This window comes from Geotrypetes seraphini, chromosome 4, assembly GCF_902459505.1.
Source record: "Geotrypetes seraphini chromosome 4, aGeoSer1.1, whole genome shotgun sequence".
NCBI classification, from domain to species: domain Eukaryota; kingdom Metazoa; phylum Chordata; class Amphibia; order Gymnophiona; family Dermophiidae; genus Geotrypetes; species Geotrypetes seraphini.
In genome coordinates this window covers 301,683,407-301,704,461 of record NC_047087.1, presented here as the reverse complement: position 1 = coordinate 301,704,461, position 21,055 = coordinate 301,683,407, and the positions used below count along the sequence as shown (strand labels likewise).

At 45.7% G+C, this 21,055-nt stretch overlaps 1 protein-coding gene across 1 annotated transcript in view; it reads left to right on the top strand.

Moving 5' to 3' along the window:
- Window positions 1-5,324, top strand: part of LOC117359849 (VPS10 domain-containing receptor SorCS1-like) — a 304,368-nt gene extending 299,044 nt beyond the window's left edge. Inside the window, exon 22 of the mRNA XM_033943225.1 lies at window positions 2,952-5,324. Within this exon, the coding sequence (XP_033799116.1) occupies window positions 2,952-3,052 (101 nt within the window). The 3' untranslated portion in view covers window positions 3,053-5,324. The remainder of the gene's footprint in view (window positions 1-2,951) is intronic.
- Window positions 5,325-21,055: the final 15,731 nt, after the last annotated feature.

Here is a 21,055-nt window from a genome sequence, read left to right as displayed (position 1 = left end):
AAAAGACAAAAAAATATGTTTGTCTGCAGAGGTTCACGGCTCCTTTTACTAAGGTGCGCTAGCGTTTTTTTGCGCGCGCTGAAAATTAACGTCCGCTAACCCCCGCGCTACGTGGAAAATACTAACGCCAGCTCTATGGAGGCGTTAGCGTGCGCTAAAACCACTAGCGCAGCTTGGTAAAAGGAGCCCTCAGGCTCTAAGAAGAAATAGACCTAAAGTTTCATCAGACCCAATGTAAGTTGTAAAGAGAAAAAAATCTGGGTGACACGATGTTTACAAAAACGATGAAGAGCTCAAAAGTGCTTAAAAAAAAAAAAATCGCCCACTTTGAACCAGTTTCGCTTTTTAACACAGGGCTCCTTTTACAAAGCCGCGTTAGTGGCTTTATCGCACATGACTTTTTTATCGCGCCCCGACCCCCGCGCTAGCGGAGAAAGTACCGCCTGCTCAAGAGGAGGCGGTAGCGGCTAGTGCGGCTGGAAATTTAGCTGCGTGCTATTACGTGTGTTAAACCCCTAACGCGGCTTCGTAAAAGCCCACAATTTATCCAAGTATATGTTTCTTTTTAAAGATGCATTTGATAGCTAGAAAGCTTGATTAGAAGCCTCAGTTGAATCCTATTTCTCACCCCTCCTATTGTTTTTTTTTTTCTCTTACTTATCTTATTTACTATCAACAACTTGTACAGTGGTACCTTGGATTACGAGCATAATCTGTTCCGGGAGCTGCAGCGCCATCTCCTCCGTCCGCCTCCTCCGTCCGTCATGAAGAGCAACCCCAAAGTGCTGCTTCGGGGGGGATGCTTTTAATGTGCCAGCCGCCGGAGAACCCGCAGTGTCGCTTCAGAGGGATGCCTCCTCCATCCGCCGGCCAGCCCTCCACGTTGGATGCCCCTTGCATGCTGGAGAGCCCCCACCCGAGCCCACGCAGCCAAGCGCCGCCCCACCCGCACGCCGCGCACGACACGCACAACGCCGATGATTGACGCTGTGCGCGTCACACGCAACTTGCAGGGGGGACGGCACCGGCCGCGCAGGCCCAGACAGAGGTCCTCCAACCTGCGGAAGGCACCCGACGTGGAAGGCTGGCCGGAAGACGGAAGAGGAATCCCCCGAAGCGGCGCTTCTTGGACTGTAAGTGCTCGTTGATCGGGGCAGTGCTCGGTTTGCGAGTCAAAAGTTTGCTGAGTGTTTTGCTCGTCTTGCAAAACACTCGCAAACCGGGTTACTCGCAAACCGAGGTTCCACTGTATTTCTTTCCCCATCTTTTCCTTTTGTTTAATATGTTTTGTCAGGTTAGCCGTCTTCATTTGTTTTTTGTTTCCCCCGGAAATTTGTAATTTTATTGTTTTGTACATCGCTTAGAATTTTGATTAATCAAATTTATAATAAACTTGAAACGATAAATTGTGTTAAAAGCAAAATAGGTTCAAAGTGGAGCTTTTTTCAAGCACTTTTGAGCTCTTCATAACTTTTGATATATTGAGGTCAGTGCATCTTCCTGGGTAGGGGGTTCCTAGACGTCCAGATTTCCCTAGACATGTACTCCTTTTGAGGACATGTCCGGGGGTCCGGATGGCTTTTCAAAACCCAGCATTGGGGGGCTGGGGGAGGGCTAGGGCGGGATTGAAGGCGGGACTGTGGCTTAATAGGGCGGAGATGGGTGGAACTGGGCAGGCCTGGGGGGGCGGGGCTAGGGGTTCCGGATTTTCCAAACAGAAAATCTGGTAACCCCTCATGGGTGCCATTCTCTCCGCTGCATATGATAATCAAATGACATTGTCCGAGAAGTTTTCCAATTCAGAAATCATTAAGACCGGTACAGGCTCTAAAAGGGTTTAATTTTCTTAGAAAGATAGCTTGGATATTTCACCGCTGTGTTGGTAGGGGAGAATGTAAAGCAGGGGTGTCAAAGTCCCTCCTGGAGGGCCGCAATCCAGTCGGGTTTTCAGGATTTCCCCAATGAATATACAGTGGTACCTTGGATTACGAGCATAATCCGTTCCAGGAGCATGCTCGTAATCCAAAATGCTCGTTTATCAAAGTGAGTTTCCCCATAGGAAATAATGGAAACTTGCTTTGATACATTCCCCCCCCCCCCCCCCACCGAGGCCAGCAGCGCTGCTCCCCCCCCCACGAGAACCAGCATTGCTCCCCCCGAAGGCCCCGCGATCCGAAAACTCCCCCCGCGATCCGGCACCCCCCACCGCCATCGGGCACTCCCCCGACGTGATTGGGCACCCTCCCGCTGTGATCGGGCACCCCACCGCCGCGACCTGAAGTCTCCCAGAGCCCTCTTCTTACTTTAATGTAGCACCGGCATGTTGGCCTCCTCTTCTGTGCTGGCCTTGAGCATGTGCGCATGCTCAAGGCCTGCGAGTTCACGTTCTCTCCGAAGAGGAGGCCGACATGCCGGTGGTACATTAAAGTAAGAAGAGGGCTCTGGGGGACTTCAGGTTGCGGCGGGGGGGGGGGGGTGCCCAATGGCAGCGGGGAGGGGGGGTGCCGGATTGCAGGGAGAGGGTGCCGGTTCGTGGCCGGGGGGGCGCTTGCAAATCGAGGCGTGCTCAGTTTCTGAGGCGCCGATTTTGCGAATGTTTTGCTCGTCTTGCAAAACACTCGCAAACCGGTGCACTCGTAAACCGAGGTACCACTGTATATGAGATCTATTAGCATACAATGAAAGCAGTGCATGCAACTAGATCTCATGCATATTCATTGGTGAAATCCTAAAAACCTGAATGGATTGCGGCCCTCCAGGAGGGACTTTGACACCCCTGATATAAAGCATTCCCTCTTTCTCAGTAAATATTTAATTGTACACACAATATAGAATCTTAGGGTCGGCAGCAGAGTGCAACGTTTTATTCCTTATGCTGGCATGGTAGAGAATATTAATGATGATTTTTTTTTTTTTTTATGTTGTGTGTTTTATTTCTCATTTTTGCCCAGGAAGTATTTCCATAGCTGCTGAGAAGCAAAGCACAACCGAGATTTGTACCACAACAGAGACTCCTACCACAACAGAGATTCCTACCTATGTAAATGTTTGAACTGAGGATGACAATAAACGGAATCGCCACGAGACTTTTTGATTCTTCTCACAAAAACAAACGGGTTTTTAGCTTTAAGCCTGTGCATGTGAACATTTATGAGAACACCATGGGAGCCGCAGTGTACAGGTGCTTGGATTTATGGAAAATACCCCTCATTCCCCCCCCCCCACCCCCATGTTTTTGGATCCGTTGTGTTTGTAAAAGATTCCTAATGATGCCAACCAAGAAGTTGCATGCTTTTGAAATATTCTTGGCTTTACAGTAGAATGAACTGCTGCAACGATTGGACCCTGATGGTTGCCTGGATGGGTTAACCATTCTGGCAGCTTTCTAGTGCTCTTCATATATACCACACACACAAAAAAGCAAACATTTTCATTCACTACGTCAGCCAATTTCATCAGATTAGTTGGGTGGGAGGGACTTTTGCACATTTCCTTGCAGGGTCTCTTTTACAGCTGTCTATGTTTCTAATGAAACAATGGATGTTTCTGCAATAAGTACTGGCAGGTGAAGCAAGGTTTCCTTTCCCTGGCTGATCCCAGCGAAAAGCAGATTTTAGAATCCTCGCAAGCCAGCAGGCATTGAGTCTGTGGCTTTCTCTCTCTGCAGCTGCCCCACGCAGACAATATAATGGAGGTAACAGGCACGCAAATCGGCCTCATGCAACGTCACTAGGGATATCTTGAAAACCTGAATGGCTGGGGGGCCCCCCCCCCAGTATGGGTTTAAGAGCCACTGATCTACGGCATTCATGGCTCGTCGTGCAACTGGGGCTTGCGCACATCTGTGAAGCTGAAAGCCGTGCCATCGGTGGTTTCACTACCATCAGGACCTCCCAAGGCTGATAGGTTTTGACAGAGATGTCAGACTAACGATGCACCGCCCATCTGGGCAGCAGCAGATGGGGCAGTGTTGGAGGCGGAGGATCGTGTTTGAGGCAACAACGGTGACAGCATCAAATTTATACAGCGTGGAAGAAAGGCCCGGCAATCTACTGCTGCATTCTGCCACAAAAAAACCTTGATATCATTATCAAGTCGCTAGGACTTGAACATGAGTCAATGGCACCTAACAAGGGAGTTACTGAAGTATGGCTCTTGGAGCAGAGAAAGGGCCCAAAGATGAAATAGTTTCAACCAACCAAGTATCTTAGCAGCAGTTACAGAGCACAGAGGAAGACCTTATTTTAGAGAGTGAGTTTGAAGGGGTCTTGCTTCGCCTTCTATAGAGCATGCAAGATTCTCATATTCTATGAGGTACAATATTGTCAACTCATGGAAGACTGAAGGACCGTTCATTGCATTAACATTGAAAGGCTTTTTCAGTTTCCTTGTGTTATAATATCTTCTCGGCGTACGCTTGTTTAATACTCTCCTCCAACGTCCATGCAGTGCGAACTCATACATCTGCCATAACAGTTCAATAACATATCACTTCCTGATCTTAGCGATCAACCTGGTCTATACATTGTCAAGCAGTTTCTCAAATAATCAGGTATAATTTTGGTATATCCCTCTTTGAATTATTTTCCAAAATTCTAAATTTTATTTGAAATATAATTGGGATCCGATGCGATTTCTTTTAAGACTGGAGCGATGTGCTGAAAACGAGCCTTTTCCATCAAAATCCGAGCTGCTGAATCCTGAACAATCTGCAGTGCCCTCAAACGGACATAAATTTGCATTCCCAGAAGTCAAGTTTTGACCGCACCATTGCGTGTAACATCCGTCTAAAGTCCCAACCGGCCAGAGAGTTCTTCAGTAAGACTTTCTCATTGTAAAATGTGCGGCATCAGTGGTTAAAAATAGAAAGCCCACGTGGAAATGGTACGCTGACCACTGGAGACTGAACTTTAGGTGCATTTCAGCCTGTGTTGGAATCAAACAGAACGTAGTGACGATGTTTCTCAGAGTTACGGGGAGAGGTCATTCTAACGTCTCTCTGCAAATCGGTGGCGTAGCGAGGGAGAATGCTCGCCCCTCCCCGCCCTCTTCTCCGTGGGCTCAGGAAGTGACGTCAGAGAAAGATCCGATGTTGACGTGAGCAGCAAGTTGGAGGTTGCTGCTCGCGTCAAGGATGTTAAAGAGATATGGGGAGGGGAAGGGAAGGGGTGCAGACGGTAGTGGGAGGTGGAGAGGAGGACGGGCGCTGGCACCCTCACCAACACAGCCCCTGGGGTGAACCTCCCCCCCCTTTACTAAGCCACTGCTGCAAATGTGTGGAAAATTTGACAGATTCAAAGCGAATTCACCCAAATAACTGGCAACCAGTATTACTGCCTTGAACGGTGACAGGACTAAAGCGTGCCGGTCAATCGCGCGCCGACAAACCCGCTAAAACAAATGCGCGCAGGACGTCAGCGCACCGGATTAAAAGGTAAGTTTAAAGCACTCCAAAGGGGTGTGTGTTTGGCGGGGATCCCCCACTTTACTTACAATAGTTACCGCTGTTGTTGGGGGTGGGGGAACTCCCCACACACACACACACACTTACATAGGAAACTGTAATTTTTCACTAAAACACTGGGAAAAATTACACTTTCCTCTGTAATGGAGGGGAGGGGGGTCCCCCCAAACAGCAGCAGCAACTGTTCTAAGTAAATGGGGGGTTTCCCCCCCAACCCCCCATCAGAGCGCTTTAAACTTACCTTTTCATCCGGCGCGCTGACGTCCTGCGCTCATTTGTCTTAGCGGGTTTGTCCGCGCGCGCGATTGTCCAGCGCGCTTTCATCTATAAACCGCCTTGAACTGCCCCCTACTAATAAATCAGCCAAATCTCAGTTTTGGAGCAAAGTCACTGATTTGCATTTTGAGTGAGAATGATTATGGGACATAAGGGGTCGTTTTACTAAAATGGCATTAAGAATGTCCCGTGCAGTTAATGCGACACAGGCTACTATACAAAAAAAAAAAAAGGTAAATGCTTTTTAAAAAGATATTTTCCCTGTTTACTTGCACTAACCATGCACTAACTATTTGGCAGTATGGAACAGGCATAGAGTAGGCATGGAAGCCATGGCCAGGCCCAGATTCTAAAAATGGCACCATTAACATAGAAACATAGAAATATAGAAATAGACGGCAGATAAGGGCCCACGGCCCATCTAGTCTGCCCACCTTAATGTCCCTCCCCTACCTTTGCCCTGTGAATAGATCCCACGTGCCGATCCCATTTGGCCTTAAAATCAGGCACGCTGCTGGCCTCAATCACCTGTAGTGGAAGACTATTCCAGCGATCAACCACTCTTTCAGTGAAAAAGAATTTCCTGGTGTCACCTCGTAGTTTCCCGCCCCTGATTTTCAACGGATGCCCTCTTGTTGTCGTGGGACCCTTGAAAAAGAAGATATCTTCCTCCGCCTCGATGCGGCCCGTAAGATACTTGAACGTCTCGATCATGTCTCCCCTCTCTCTGCGCTCCTCGAGCGAGTATAGCTGTAATTTGTCAAGCCGTTTTTCGTATGGTAGATCCTTGAGTCCCGAGACCATCCGGGTGGCCATTCTTTGCACCGACTCCAGTCTCAGCACATCCTTGCGATAATGCGGCCTCCAGAATTGCACACAGTATTCCAGGAGGGGCCTCACCATGGATCTATACAATGGCATAATGACTTCCGCCTTACGACTGACGAAACCCCTTCGTATGCAGCCCATGATTTGTTAGGAAAGTAAATAGAGCTTTAAAGGCACAGTGATTTCAAAATATTTCCCAGATAAGCTAAAAGTTCCAAATAGTAGTTACTTCAGCTTATACAGTAGAATTCTAATGAATAATAAAAAGGTTTAAGGAATCTTGGAACTTCAGAGGTGACACTCATTGGACCAGGTTAGATAGTGAGTGAACGTCCACCATTCCTCTTCATTAGTTCAGTTTCTGTTATTCTTTTTCACTTATTTTTTATTTTTTTCCTTACTAAAGTGCATAAAAATATTGCACAGTTTCCACAGTAGTATATAAATACTTAAAACTTTATATCCCCCCAAATTTTTTTATATCAATTAACTTAGGGCTCCTTTTACTAAGCCGCGTTGGGGCTTTAACACGCGGAATAGCGCGTGCTACCTTGCCCCGCGCGCTGGACATTAATGCCAGCATTGAGCTGGCGTTAGTTCTAGAAGCGTAGGGCGCGGTAATTTCCTGCGTGCGCTAAAAACGCTAGCGCACCTTAGTAAAAGGAGCCCTTAGCTTTTAATCACGTTGAGGAGGGAAGATGATGCCGCCGACACGATCATGTTTTGCCGGGTAGGCTGTTTCAAGGCGCACTTTCCCCTATGTTTATCACAGCTTGTAGAAGATCTAAAAAAAACACTTTACTGGCACCTAAGTTAATTGCTTTAATTGGCTATTAATGGTGTGATTATTGACTGTACAAAACCAAAAGTGGATCTTATTCAAAAGCCCAAAAATGAAAATATGAATTATGTAATTCTTTGTTATTGGTACGTCTTCATTATCAATGAATCAGTCCCAAGAGTTTTGGAGAAAGGATCTCCGAAAGGTTGTTGATGCATACAAGTCAGCTGGAATCGCTGTTCAGCTAAAGCAGGGGTCTCAAAGTCCCTCCTCGAGGGCCACAATCCAGTCTGGTTTTCAAGATTTCCCCAATGAATATGCATGAGATCTATGTGCATGCACTGCTTTCAATGCATATTCATTGAGGAAATCCTGAAAACCCAACTGGATTGCGGCCCTCAAGGAGGGACTTTGAGATCCCTGAGCTAAAGCAACCATATTCTAATCATTGATCCTCCGCCACCTCCATGAAGCGTTAAATGTGCAAAATTTTAATTGTGCACAAATACAAATCTTTAATTGTGAAAAAAAATATTTTTTGAAATTTCCTTATTAAACACTTTTTCTATATAAAAAAGGCATAGTATTGATTGCCAGCTGCCGAGACTGTGCCATTAAAAACCAAACACAAAAGAAAAAACATAGCACTACGTGAAAGGGTCCAGAGGAGAGCGACAAAAATGGTAAAGGGGCTGGAGGAGTTGCCGTACAGTGAAACTGGGCCTCTTCTCCCTTGAAAAGAGGAGACTGAGAGGGGACATGATCGAAACGTTCAAGTTCAAGTTTCAAGTTTATTAATTTTTAATATACCGACTATCAACTAGTATCTAGCCGGTTTACAATAAAATGATAAAATAAGACTAGGAGAAATGCTTATAAAAAGTAATACTTATGAGTAAAAAGGGGGTGTGTACATAGGAGACAATTTACAATAACAAACATGATGGTGGGGTTAGAAGAGAGGGGAGGGGAGTAAAAGTGCATTATTAGAGGTGAATGAAAGAAAGAAAAAAAAGAGTTGAAAGGAAAAGGGGTGAAACATTAGGGATGGGATCACGTCTTAAAAGCGGTTGGCTGACTTAATGATGAGGGGTTCAGGAGCAATGAAATGCATCTTGAAATAGAAATGTTTTTAGGTTGAAGGGAATTGGCTTAGTAGAGAAAGACAGAGAACGAGAGGGCACCCGCTCAAGTTAAAAGGGGATAGATTCCGTACAAACGTAAGGAAGTTCTTCTTCACCCAGAGAGTGGTAGAAATCTGGAACGCTCTTCCGGAGGCTGTTATAGGGGAAAACACCCTCCAGGGATTCAAGACCAAGTTAGACAAGTTCCTGCTGAACCAGAACATACGCAGGTAGGGCAAGTCTCAGTTATGGCACTGGTCTTTGACCTAAGGGCACAGTGGACCACCGGTCTGACCCAGCAGAGGCAATTCTTATGTTCTTAAGTAGGCGCCACGAGGTCATAGGCAAATTCCTAGCCAATGATCTCAAACAGCTCAGACAAGCATCATCCATTCCATTTCCGTTTAACCCGTAAGGCTGAACTGCTTTCAATTTAAATAGTCCGTGTTGTTCTCTGAAATTCAGTTTACAGTTTACATTTCAGGCGTCTGTCGTGTTCCTAGGGAGATGCCTAGAGCCGCTTAAGCTCGCCCAAGGCTACTTCTGGGTAAAACCACGCCCAGCCTTGGGCAAGCTTAAGTGTCCCAATGCATCTCCCTCAACCACGACAAACGCCTGCCTCGGGGTTTTTTTTTTTTAGAAAATGTGCGTCCTGATTGGCTGGTTAGACAGCGGTAGGGTGTCTAATGTCGCCAACAATTGGGACACCATTTATAGAATCAGCCCCTACGTGCTCCCACATTGATATTCAGCAGATTTTGTGTGCTAATGGGAATATTAGCATATCTCCTGGGAGATCAGTATAGAAAATTGAATGAATGAATGAATTAACAACAAAAAAAAGCGGGAAAGTCTTCAGAAACCACCATTTGCGGTTATGTCAAGGTGAAATCCTGCATTATAAAGTATTAACTGAAAATTTTAGCATAAGAACATAAGAATAACCCTACTGGGACAAACCAAAGGCCCAAAAAGCCCACAGTATTCTGTTTCCTAGGTACCTTTCTAGAATCAGAAAATAATATTAAATATTGAACTAAGGCCAGTACTGGGCAGACTTGCACGGTCTGTGTCTGTGTATGGCCGTTTAGTGGGGGATGGGCTGGGGAGGGCTTCAAGTTTCAAGTTTATTAAATGGCTTGATTAACCGCTTAAACCAAGTTTCTAAGCGGTGTACATTTAAAAAGTTACATATGTTGGGTAACAAAACAGTTCATACAATTAATAAATAAACTTATTGTACAAAAATTTACAATGTTAAACACAAGGTAAGGAGGGATGAAATACAATTTGTAAAGAAAAGAGGAGACATCAAAGGAAAATACAAAAGGGTAATAAGACATTAAGGGGGAATAAAATAAGCAAAGCAATTAGTTAAAAGATTAATCTGCAAATGCATCTCTAAAAAGGAAAGTTTTTAACTCGTTTTTAAATTTTACAAACTCTTTCTCCTCCCGTAAAAACATAGGGAGGGCGTTCCATGTCTGCGGTGCTGTGCAGGAGAAGATAAATTGTCTCTTTGTATTAATGATTTTTAGGGAGGGAATAGATAAAAGATTTTGTTCGCTTGATCGTAAGGTTCTCTTTGCAGAATAAGGGATAAGTAATCTAAATAAAAATGCTGGGGTCTTATTATATAAGGTTTTAAAAATAATTGTGACTTGGAGGGTGTAGATGGGCTGGAGTAGGTTTTTACGGAGATTTCGGCAGTTGGAACCCAAGCACATTACCGGATAGAGCTTTGGATTCTTGCCCAGAAATAGCTAAGAAGAAAAAAATTTAAAAAATTTGGGCAGACTGGATGGACCATTCGGGTCTTTATCTGCTGTCATCTACTATGTTACTATCTAGATCCAAAGTAGTACATAAGAACATAAGAATTGCTGCTACTGGGTCAGACCAGTGGTCCTTCGTACCCAGCAGTCTGCTCCCGCAGTGGCCCTTAGATCAAAGATCAGTGCCCTAATTGAGTCTAGCCATACCTGCGTACTTCCTGGTTATCCTAGGAATATGCAGTGGATTTCCCCAAGCCATCTCAATAATGGCCTATGGACTTCTCTTTTGGAAAATTATCCAATCCTTTTTTAAACCCCGTTAAGCTAACCAATTTCACGACATTCTCCAACAAATAGCAGTGAAAAGTGGCTTTCGCAAGCCCTTAGATGAGTCTTTTCCATGTGCTAAGGCCTTTTTTCACTACTGGAGTAAAATGGCCAAATTCCTTCTTTGTGTTAATGGCCACACACTAATTTTGCCTTTAGTGCTTAGCCATTAAAACAACAGTGCGTGGGTCCCTACCACCCTCCATTACGTAGGCAGTAAAGGCTCACATGCTACTCATGGCGCTAATCAGCATAAAACATGCCTGCTCTCTACCCCTTAAATAACAAACTCAGCTGAAAGAAGTTATCTTACAGCTTTGCTAAACTTCATTCAAGTAAACTTCAGAATTAATGTTCACTGGTCCTCAGCGGGCCACCACCCACTCGAAAGCTCTCATTGTGTATGGCTTTACGCTCCCACTCGTCATAGGAACCAGCTCGTATTTTCAATTTGCATTCAAATGTATAAGTGATTAAATATAAATACTAAAAGTACTTAGCTTCTAGTAAGATGCTGTGTAGGGAGGATTTATTCTTAATCGCCCGTTTGAATCGATGGGCTTTATCAAGATTCCCACTCCCTTTTGGTAACTTTCAGCCACCATTGCATGAATGTGAAATGCAATGGCGGCCATCTTCATGCAATGGTGGCTGAAAGTTACTAAAAGGGAGTGGGAATCTTGATAAAGCCCATCGATTCAAACGGGCGATAAATCCTCCCTACACAGCATCTTACTAGAAGCTAAGTACTTTTAGTATTTATATTTAATCACTTAGAATCAGCTCCGATCCCCATAGGGAGGAGCGATGGCAAATCGGCCGAAGCCGTTGCCACTAGCAGGGGGGGGGGGGGCGGGGGAAAGGGGGGGGGGGGGGGGGGGGGGGGGGGGGGGGGAAGGGGGGGTAGATAAAAGAGGAGTGGGAAGGGGGACGCACCCTTTTCGGCGACCCCAGAGCTAGGAGAAGGAGGCATACATTTGAATGCAAATTGAAAATACGAGCTGGTTCCTATGACGAGTGGGAGCGTAAAGCCATACACAATGAGAGCTTTTGAGTGTGGGGTGGCCCGCTGAGGACCAGTGAACATTAATTCTGAAGTTTACTTGAATGAAGTTTAGCAAAGCTGTAAGATAACTTCTTTCAGCCGAGTTTGTTATTTGACAGTATCTTCATTCCTACTTAAATCCTATTAACCTAGTGCTGGTGCTTACTGCTCTCTACCCCTGACGTGCCCACACTGCAAAAAAAAAAAAAAAATGAATTGCATTTTTAGTGTGTAGGTAACATGTGCGCACCCCAAAATTACCATGGAACGCTTCAGTGTACCCAGCAGAATGCCATTTTTTGCTGCGGTAAGCATATCATAGTTCTTACCACAACTTTGTAAAAGGGCCCCTGAATATAGAACTTCACTGACCTGTTTAGAAAAGTTCACACCCCCTTATTCCATGACTTTGAACTGTGTACAGTGACCGCTTTATAAGAGATCGCAGGCAGTGACCATATAATTTTTCCCACAAATCTAACCATCAAAGACAGATATTAGCAAACTTATTTTTATAGTAAGCAAATTTAAAGTTTTCTTATAGCACTCAAAATCCTGCTAATTTTAAAATAGATTTTTGATGTATTTTTTTCTTTTTTATGTTAAAATATAATGTAGTGCGATGTACATTTGCTATGGTTTATTGCTTTTACAGTCATATTTATTAAACAGATTATGTCTCTAAACTAATGCGTTGGAGGTTTGTTTCTCACAAGCATATACGTATATGCATGTGTGTTTGTGTGTGTATAAGATGGATAAAAGGCAAGGGCCTAGATTCACTAAACTCACCGACCTGGATCGTTGTTTGGCGATCCGTGGCCGAGTTTTGCCGCACGACCGATTCACTACAGCTTCAGCATACAAATGATCTGATCTGACGCACGTCCACAAGTGTATTGCCACGTATCTATCTAACAAGGGTGTGTAAAAGTAACATCCAAGAAAAGCATCAGAGTAATATGATCTTTTATTGCACAAACATCAGATGATCACTAAATAATGCAGATAAGCATCAGATAATATACAAGATAGAAGCAAATATTTATATACACAAAATAGAACACTTCACCATGTCTGTCAGGTTCCGTCCTGATTCTGATCGGGAATCCAGTCGATCAATAGGTCGGTACAGTACACAGTTCCCACGGCTGCAGCTGGATTCGAAGGGAAAAGGCCCAGGGTTGTCTCATATACCTTTTTTTCACACCACCTTTGTCCTGTCTCACTGCTGTCTCTGAAGTAAACAACAGGTGTCTCTCTTATCTCACAGCTGGAGTTCAAACTCTATTCCTTATCACAGTACACACACCAAAATGCTGAAGTAAGTTCTTTTGCAAGTCTGCGCATAAACAAGGTAGAGGACAGACAGAGTGTACCCAGCAGATGGGTTTTGCAAGGTTGAAGACAGACATGAAACAGCACCCGCTCTTGGTCAGGAGGTCAGGAAAGCAAATAAGCAGACTTGAAGAGACATGTCACTGTGCTTTTGCAGAATATATAAAAAGGGAGTTCGTATGCTTATGTATTTTACAGTTTTGCAGTTTTATATTTTATTGGGGTTGTAACCTCGATACCGGAATTTCAGGGCGGCAGAGAGCAGGAAAGTCGGAAAGGACAGTAAGCGACGGGTCCTCAGCAGTCGCTTCATTTCAGATCGGCAAACCCAGTCGATGTTTCTTCTTCTGCGTAGTGAATCGATGCCTTCCTACTTATGCGTGCCATTTCGCCTCATTTGCATGGGTGGATTGGTTCGGGTGGGAGATTGGTCGGGCAGAAGGTTAGTGAATAGGGTCGGGGGCGGGACATGATCAGGACATGATCGGTGAATTTTGTGAATCTAGGCCATGGTATCATCACATAATCAGAATACACTTGTTATGAAATATCTTGTTGTCTGTGGATAAGCCAGTTAGAGGGTCATGACTGAGAATTTTGTAGCGCTTGCTGCTATCAAACATGATGACCTGCTAAACTCTGTTCCTGATCTGGAGGAAGATTATGATTCCTAATATGGTCAAAAGCTAGTGTAGAATACATTAACATAATGAGTAGGGTTGCCAGACACCCGGATTTCTCCAGACATGTTATCCTTTTTTGAGGACATGTCCGGGGGTCCACACGGCTTTTCAAAACCCGAGACTTTGTCCAGGTTTTGAAAAGCTTCCTCAAAATCGCAGCAGGGGGCAGGGCTGGGTCAGGGCTAGGGTGGGATTGGGGGCGGGACTGGGGCGTAACAGGGTATGGATGGGTGGAACTGAGCGGGCCTGGGGGGCGGGTCTAGAAGTCCGGATTTTACCAAAGTAAAATCTGGTAATCCTAACAATGAGCTTTCCCAGAATGCTAAATGATCTGTACTTTGTCCAGCTTTTGAGACGCTACAGGCAACGAGCGACGTCAGGACGGCATTTGCGCATGTCAGGATGCAACGCGGTGACATCATGCGCATGCGCGAATGCTGTCCATCCCTCGTTGCTCATGCAGGTTGAGGGGGTGGGGCCTGGAGGCAGAAAGGGGCGGCGGGCCTGGGGGGCAGGGCCATGGGTCTGGATTTTCCATTTGGAATATCTGGTAACCCTAGCCAAAGAAAATAGTTGCTCCGACCCCTCTCTTATCTCTGTAGGCCTCCTAGGCCTACTCAGAGATGTCCATACCTGAAGAAGGATATAACACTGCTGGAGAGGGTGCAGAGGCGAACGACGAAGCTAGTAAAAGGTATGGAGAACTTGAGCTACAAAGATCGCCACAGGAAACTGGGATTATTCACCGTTGAGACTGAGAGGGGATCTAATAGAGACTTTTAAAATATTAAAAGGAATCGACAAAATGGAGCAAGCTCGCTCACCGACAAGGGGAAAGGATGGAGAGCAAAAAACAGCGTTATTCACTTTGTCAAATGTGACTCAGATAAGAGGTCATGGCCTGAAGCTGAGAGGGCACACGGCCAGGACAAATGTCAGAAAGTTCTGCTTCACACAGTGAGTGGTGAACGCCTGGAACTCTTTCCCGAAAGAGATGGTGGAGGAAACCACTATTCTAGGATTTAAGGGAAATTTGGACGTACATCTTCTTGCAGGACACATTGAGGGATATGAGTGACTAAGATATTCACCAGGGTACGCCTGGCTGAGCTTCTGCGTGTGCGGATCGCCGGACCAGATGGACCCCAGGTCTGATCTGGTGCAGGCATTTCTTATGTTCTTAGAGGGAATCAAGCAGGCGCAATGCCTACACATGCTCAGCGCTGTCTCCTCTTGAAAATGGCTGCAGCAACCTCTAGCAGCAGCAGGCCTTATGTTGCTCGAAGGACCATAGTACCTAAAGTATTCACTGTATTTGAAGTACCTTGAGTAGGGTTGCCAGACGTCTGGATTTTCCCAGACATGTCCTTCTTCTCGAGGATATGTCCGGGGATCTGACAGCTTTTCGAAAACCCAGCACTTTATCCGGGTTTTGAAAAGCTTTCTCAAAATCACGTTGGGCAGAAGGGCATCCGCATATGCCCTCCTGCCTCATGACAGCAGGCAGGGGGGGGGCAGGGCTAGGGCAGGATTGGGGGCGTGACTGGGGCGTAATGGGGCAGGGGTGAGTGGAACTGGGCGGGCCTGGGGACGGGTCTAGGAGATACCACTAGAGGTCTTGACCGCCATTTTCAAGAGGAGACAATGCCGGGCAGGAGTGAGTTAGCATCTCTCCTGCCTAATCTCCCCCTAGACTAGCAGGGACATCTCCAGATAGGTCTGGGGCTGCAGAGATAAGAGGGACAGGGATGGGGCAGCTTTCTGTTTTCTTCAAGGGTGAGGCAGGGTTTTGCTACAGGGGGGTGCCAAATCTGTGTTGTTGCTTTAATTTTTTTTTTTTTTTTTAATTTATGCAGGCCCACATAGCTGTCTTATGCCTGCCTTGGCTGAATATTTATTTTTTATTCAATTTTCTATACCATTCTCCCAAGGGAGCTCAGAACGGTTTACATGAATTCATTCAGGTACTCAAAGATTTTCCCTGTCTGTCCCAGTGGGCTCACAATCTATCTAATGTACCTGGGGCAATGGGGGGATTAAGTGACTTGCCCAGGGTCACAAGGAGCAGCGTGGGTTTGAACCCACAACCTCAGGATGCTGAGGCTGTAGCTTTAACCACTGCGCCACTCTCTCCCCTATCACCTGGGACCTGCATAAACCCCAGCGCCCAAGGCAATTAGTTCTGCATATTCAATACTGGTGGGCGGACATGGCTCTGCACTGATTATCGTGGGCTAATTTAGTCAGTGACGGTCAGTGTTTAAAAAATTTCTGACCGTTCCCAGTTGACTACTAAAGCAATAGAAAACTGACTTTTATACACATACATAGGATACTCAATCACTATTCTATAATTATGAGATATAATCGCCTGGAATATAATTGTAAGGGGGAATGGACAGGGCAGAAGAGGAGCCAATATTTAGGCATGTGACTTATAGAATACTGTATATTACACCTGTAAAAGTCACATTTAGCCACTAACATTTGCATCAGCCACAGATGTATCATAAATGTGAACGCCTACATATTACTTTTCAGAGACTCTGCCACAGAGTCTTTGAGCTGACATTTTGTCCCAGGAAGGGCTCTTACCTTTCTGGTTTTGCATTCAAGAGTGGATGGAATAAGACATTTATAGCATAACCACCTAATAGCATATGACTGCTATCTACTGAATGTCTCTGTCCCCGTGAGGCAGGCTTTAATGCTGAAACACAGACCATGTCGGGTCTACGACTAAGATTGTCCTCAACATTTTATATGAGACTGATTTATTGACTTTTTAATAAATATTCACCCACTTGTTTATCCCTGGTTGATGTGTACAGTTGTGTCCCCACTTCTTCACTCTCTGTCGATTTCACGTGGGGTTTCTTTCCAGGCTTTTTGCAACACCTAAATCTAGGCATGTCGATGCTGACTTACACTAGTATTCTATAATTGCAATTACATGGGAAAATAGGTGCAATACCTGCTTAATTTGGTCACGTTAATGGTGGCTTCCAGTTACAGTTCTACTAATCATTTCTATAGTGTTACTAGACATACCCAGCATTGTACATCAAAACATAGAAGAGTCAGTCCCTGCTCAAAAGAGCTTACAATCCAGTCAAGACAAAGTGGACAAGAAGGTGCATCAATACACAGTGTTCAGGTGGGGGAAATTACAGAGGGAACGATAAGACAAATATTGGTGCTAGAAGTTGGGTTGGTGTTTGGAATTGAAAGCATCTTCAAAGAAGTGGGCTTTGAGTTTGGATTTGAAGACTGCCAGAGATTTGGATCATCTGTTATTTGATTGTCCATTGATACTTAATTTTTGGAAGTCAATTTGGGGACAAATTACTCTTGTACTTGAGGCATCAATTCCGTTGACTTATGAAGCCATAATTTGTGGTACTCTATTACATCTTAAACCGTCTTTGGATCGGTATAATAATGACAGATATAGCTATCCAGATGGTTACACGTAACTGGAGGAGTTGCGATAGACTTAATTACACATTTTGGTGGGCAAACTTATGTTCCACTTATGAGAGAATGAACGCCGAATGTTTGGGACTTAGTAATGCATTCAATAAGGTGTGGAGCCCATTGACTACATATTAGAGAATGATACAGGGAAAAAATCTGTCCCTGACACTGCCCCATCACCGGACCACCGTCCCCTTCACCGCCCCATCCCCGAACCCGCCGATGCCTTCACCGCCCCGTCCCTGACATCTCCTTCACCGCCCCGTCCCCGCAGCATCCACCCTTCCCTCTCGCCACCTCACCGCCCTTCAGCGGCCTGAGAATCTCCTTCTCTCCCCCTTACCTTCACGGCGTAAAGAAACTTAAGGGAAGGAAGGTGCGCGGCTCCTTCCCCCCTCCCTACCTCCAGCCAAATCTATCTCCCTCCCTCCCATTCCTGTGGTAAACCAGTTGCAAATGTCTCCATTCCTGCGGTGACCCGTAGTTTACCGCGGTAAATGGTCCCCATGTCATTCTCTACTACATATATTGGGTCACATTAGCTGACGTGTACTTTTTCTTATTAGATTACTTCCTTGCACATCCAAGGTGGAAGGAAGGGAGGGAGGATAGTAATATTATGTATGGTATAAACTATAGTTATAAGTATAATTAATGCTAGTTAAGGGAAGGGGGGAGAAAATGATTTCTTTTAAAATGTTTGTATGTGTAAAGTGCCTTTTCTGATTTGCTCTTGATAATTCATTGTAGTTCACTGTTATTATTTAAAAATCAATAAAGAATTTTAAAAAAAGAATACTGCCAGAGACGGAGTTTGGTGTACCGAGTAAGGCAATTTGTTCCTGGCTTATAGTGCAGCAAAGTAGAAGGAGACATGATCGAAACATCCAAGATAATGAAGGGAAAAAAATCTCATGTCCGGGGCGGTACTTGGAGAGACCTCCCAGGAAAGGGACTTGGGAGTTCTGATCGACAAGTCGATGAAGCTGTCCGGACAATGTGCGATGGCGGTGAAAAGGGCAAACAGAATACTAGGAATGATAAAAAAGGGTATCATGAACAGATCGGAGAAGGTTATCATTCCGCTGTACCAGTCCATGGTGCGCCCTCACCTAGAGTATTGCGTACAGCACTGGTCGCCGTACCTGAAGAAAGACACGGTACTACTCAAAAGGGTCCAGAGAAGAGCAACTAAGATGTTTAAAGGGTTGGAGGAGCTGCCGTATAGTGAAAGATTAGAGAAACTGGGCCTCTTCTCCCTCGAACAGAGGAGATTGAGAGGGAACATGATCGAAACATTCAAGATAATGAAGGGAATAGACTTAGTAGAGAAAGACAGAATGTTCATCCTCTCCAAGGTAGGGAGAACGAGAGGGGCACTCTCTAAAATTGAAAGGGGATAGATTCCATACGAACGTAAGGAAGTTCTTCACCCAGAGAGTGGTGGAAAACTGGAACGCTCTTCCAGAGCCTGTCATAGGGGAAACACCCTCCAGGGATTCAAGACAAAGTTAGACAGGTTGCTGCTGAACCAGAATGTATGCTGGTAGGGCTAGTCTCAGTTAGGGCGCTGGTCTTTGACCTAAGGGCCGCCGCGGGAGCGGACTGCTGGGCAGGATGGACCACTGGTCTGACCCAGCAGCGGCGATTCTTATGTTCTTATGAAGTTCTTATGAAGAGAAGGGTGCAGATAATAGAGACTTGTCCAATGAGCAGAGTGTCTGAGGGGGGCTTGAGGGGGGAGTGTGGGGAGAAAATTGTCCTCTTAATAAACAGCTCTGTTCCTTTTTTGGGGGGACCATTCGAGGCCCCAGCTTCTTTTGGATAAAAGGCTCTTTACTGAATATTGGATTTTATTGCACTCAAATACAAAGCCTAAGTTAGGATACTGGCTTTTCTACCTACTATTGAACATAGGCTTTCACAATAGGAATATGTTATTCACTAGCGTGTTTATCAGCACATATGAAAAAAAAAAAAATACTGTATGCAAAAATCAGTTTAATGTGTGTTAAGCTATAATGTTAGGGACCCAAAAGTAGAAAACATGGCAATTGGCATGGCTCCACATATTAAAGTGTGCATTAATGAATTTTTCAGAACTTTTCTGTCAAGGGGCTTGGCATGTGCGAGGTGTGTGGAACATTAGCCAGATAGCGGGTTGGCCTTACTGCATGCTAACTGCCAAATGCAGAGTTAATGCAGAAGCGCTTAGAGCAGGGGTAGGGAACTCCGGTCCTCGAGAGCCGTATTCCAGTCGGGTTTTCAGGATTTCCCCAAGGAATAGGCAGGAGATCTACGTGCATGCACTGCTTTCAATGCATAGTCGTTGGGGAAATTCTGAAAACCCGACTGGAATACGGCTCTCGAGGACCGGAGTTCCCTACCCCTGGCTTAGAGCCACGTAGGGGCATAATCAAAAGAAATATGTAAGTCCCCTTTTGGCTTAAGTCCCTAGGTAGCAGGAAAATGTCCATTCTCCAAAAAAAGTCCAAAATGAGGTCCAAAATTTATTTATTTATTTGGAATGGCCTACCTCTACATTCAGCAGTTTAATCGCCCAGACCACCATTATAGTAGATGACGGCAGATAAAGACTCGAATGGTCCATCCAGTCTGCCCAACCTGATTCAATTTAAATTTTTTTTTTTTTTTCTTCTTAGCTATTTCTGGGCGAGAATCCAAAGCTTTACCCGGTACTGTGCTTGGGTTCCAACTGCCGAAATCTCTGTTAAGACTTACTCCAGCCCATCTACACCCTCCCAGCCATTGAAGCCCTCCCCTGCCCATCCTCCTCCAAACGGCCATACACAGACACAGAACGTACAAGTCTGCCCAGTAACTGGCCTAGTTCAATCTTTAATATTATTTTCTGATTCTAAATCTTCTGTGTTCATCCTTACAACACATTCCTGACCAAAAAAATCACCCAAGTCCCAAATGCCTAAAGCAAGACCTTTTAGGCGAAGGAGGGAGCCAATCCTTCGCCCAAAAGAGGATTTTGTATCTGGCGTCTGTCATAAAAAACGCCGGTTACAGAATCCTGAAATTGTCCACCCCCCCCCCCTCACAATGATCACGGCAGGAGAGATGCCTGGTCCCTCCTGCTGCGATCCCACACAACCTCCCCAAATCTTCCCTGGCAGGAGAGATGCCCAATCTCTCCTGACGTGATCCCTCCGAACCCCCAGCAGCAATCCCTCCTGCTGGACACAATCCCCCCCCAACACCTACGCGATTAGCGGCATGAGGGTGCCCAATCCCTCCTACCAGATACAAGCCCCCCAACATCCACACAATTACTGGCAGGAGGATGCCCAATCCCTCCTGCTGGACACAATTCCCCCCCCCCCTACACCAGCACCATCACCGGCAGGAGGGTGCCCAATCCCTTCTGATAGAGAACCCCCCAGAACCCCCTTTGGCCCAACTGTGTACCTTCTCACCCGGACCCCTCCACATACCCCAGACCCCTCCCACCAGGCTCCCCTCTAACCTTAGTAGATGGCTGGCTGAACAGGTCCTACCTCCTTCCATCTGGCAGGCCTGCCCCTTCCCGGAGCATTGTGGGATGCCCATAAGGGAGGCCTTAGGTACCTAAGCCATCCGGAATTGGCCCAGTTACCTAAAACCCCTCCTATGGGTGGGGCCTTAGGCACATGGGCCAACATAAGATTTCAGTAGGCCCATGTGCCTAAGGTCCCACACATAGGAGGGGCATTAGGCAACTGTGCCATTTCTGGCTGGCCCAGGTGTCTAAGGCCTCTGTGCCAATCAGGCCCTAGGCCCCTCCCCAGTGCATCCCACAATGCTCCTTGAGGGGTCAGGTCTGCCATTCAGAGGAAGGCGGGCCTGAATGATGGATGGAGGGAGGACCCGTCCATCCATCCATCTAGTAAGGCTAAATACTTGCACCTCACGAGACTACAACAGGAAC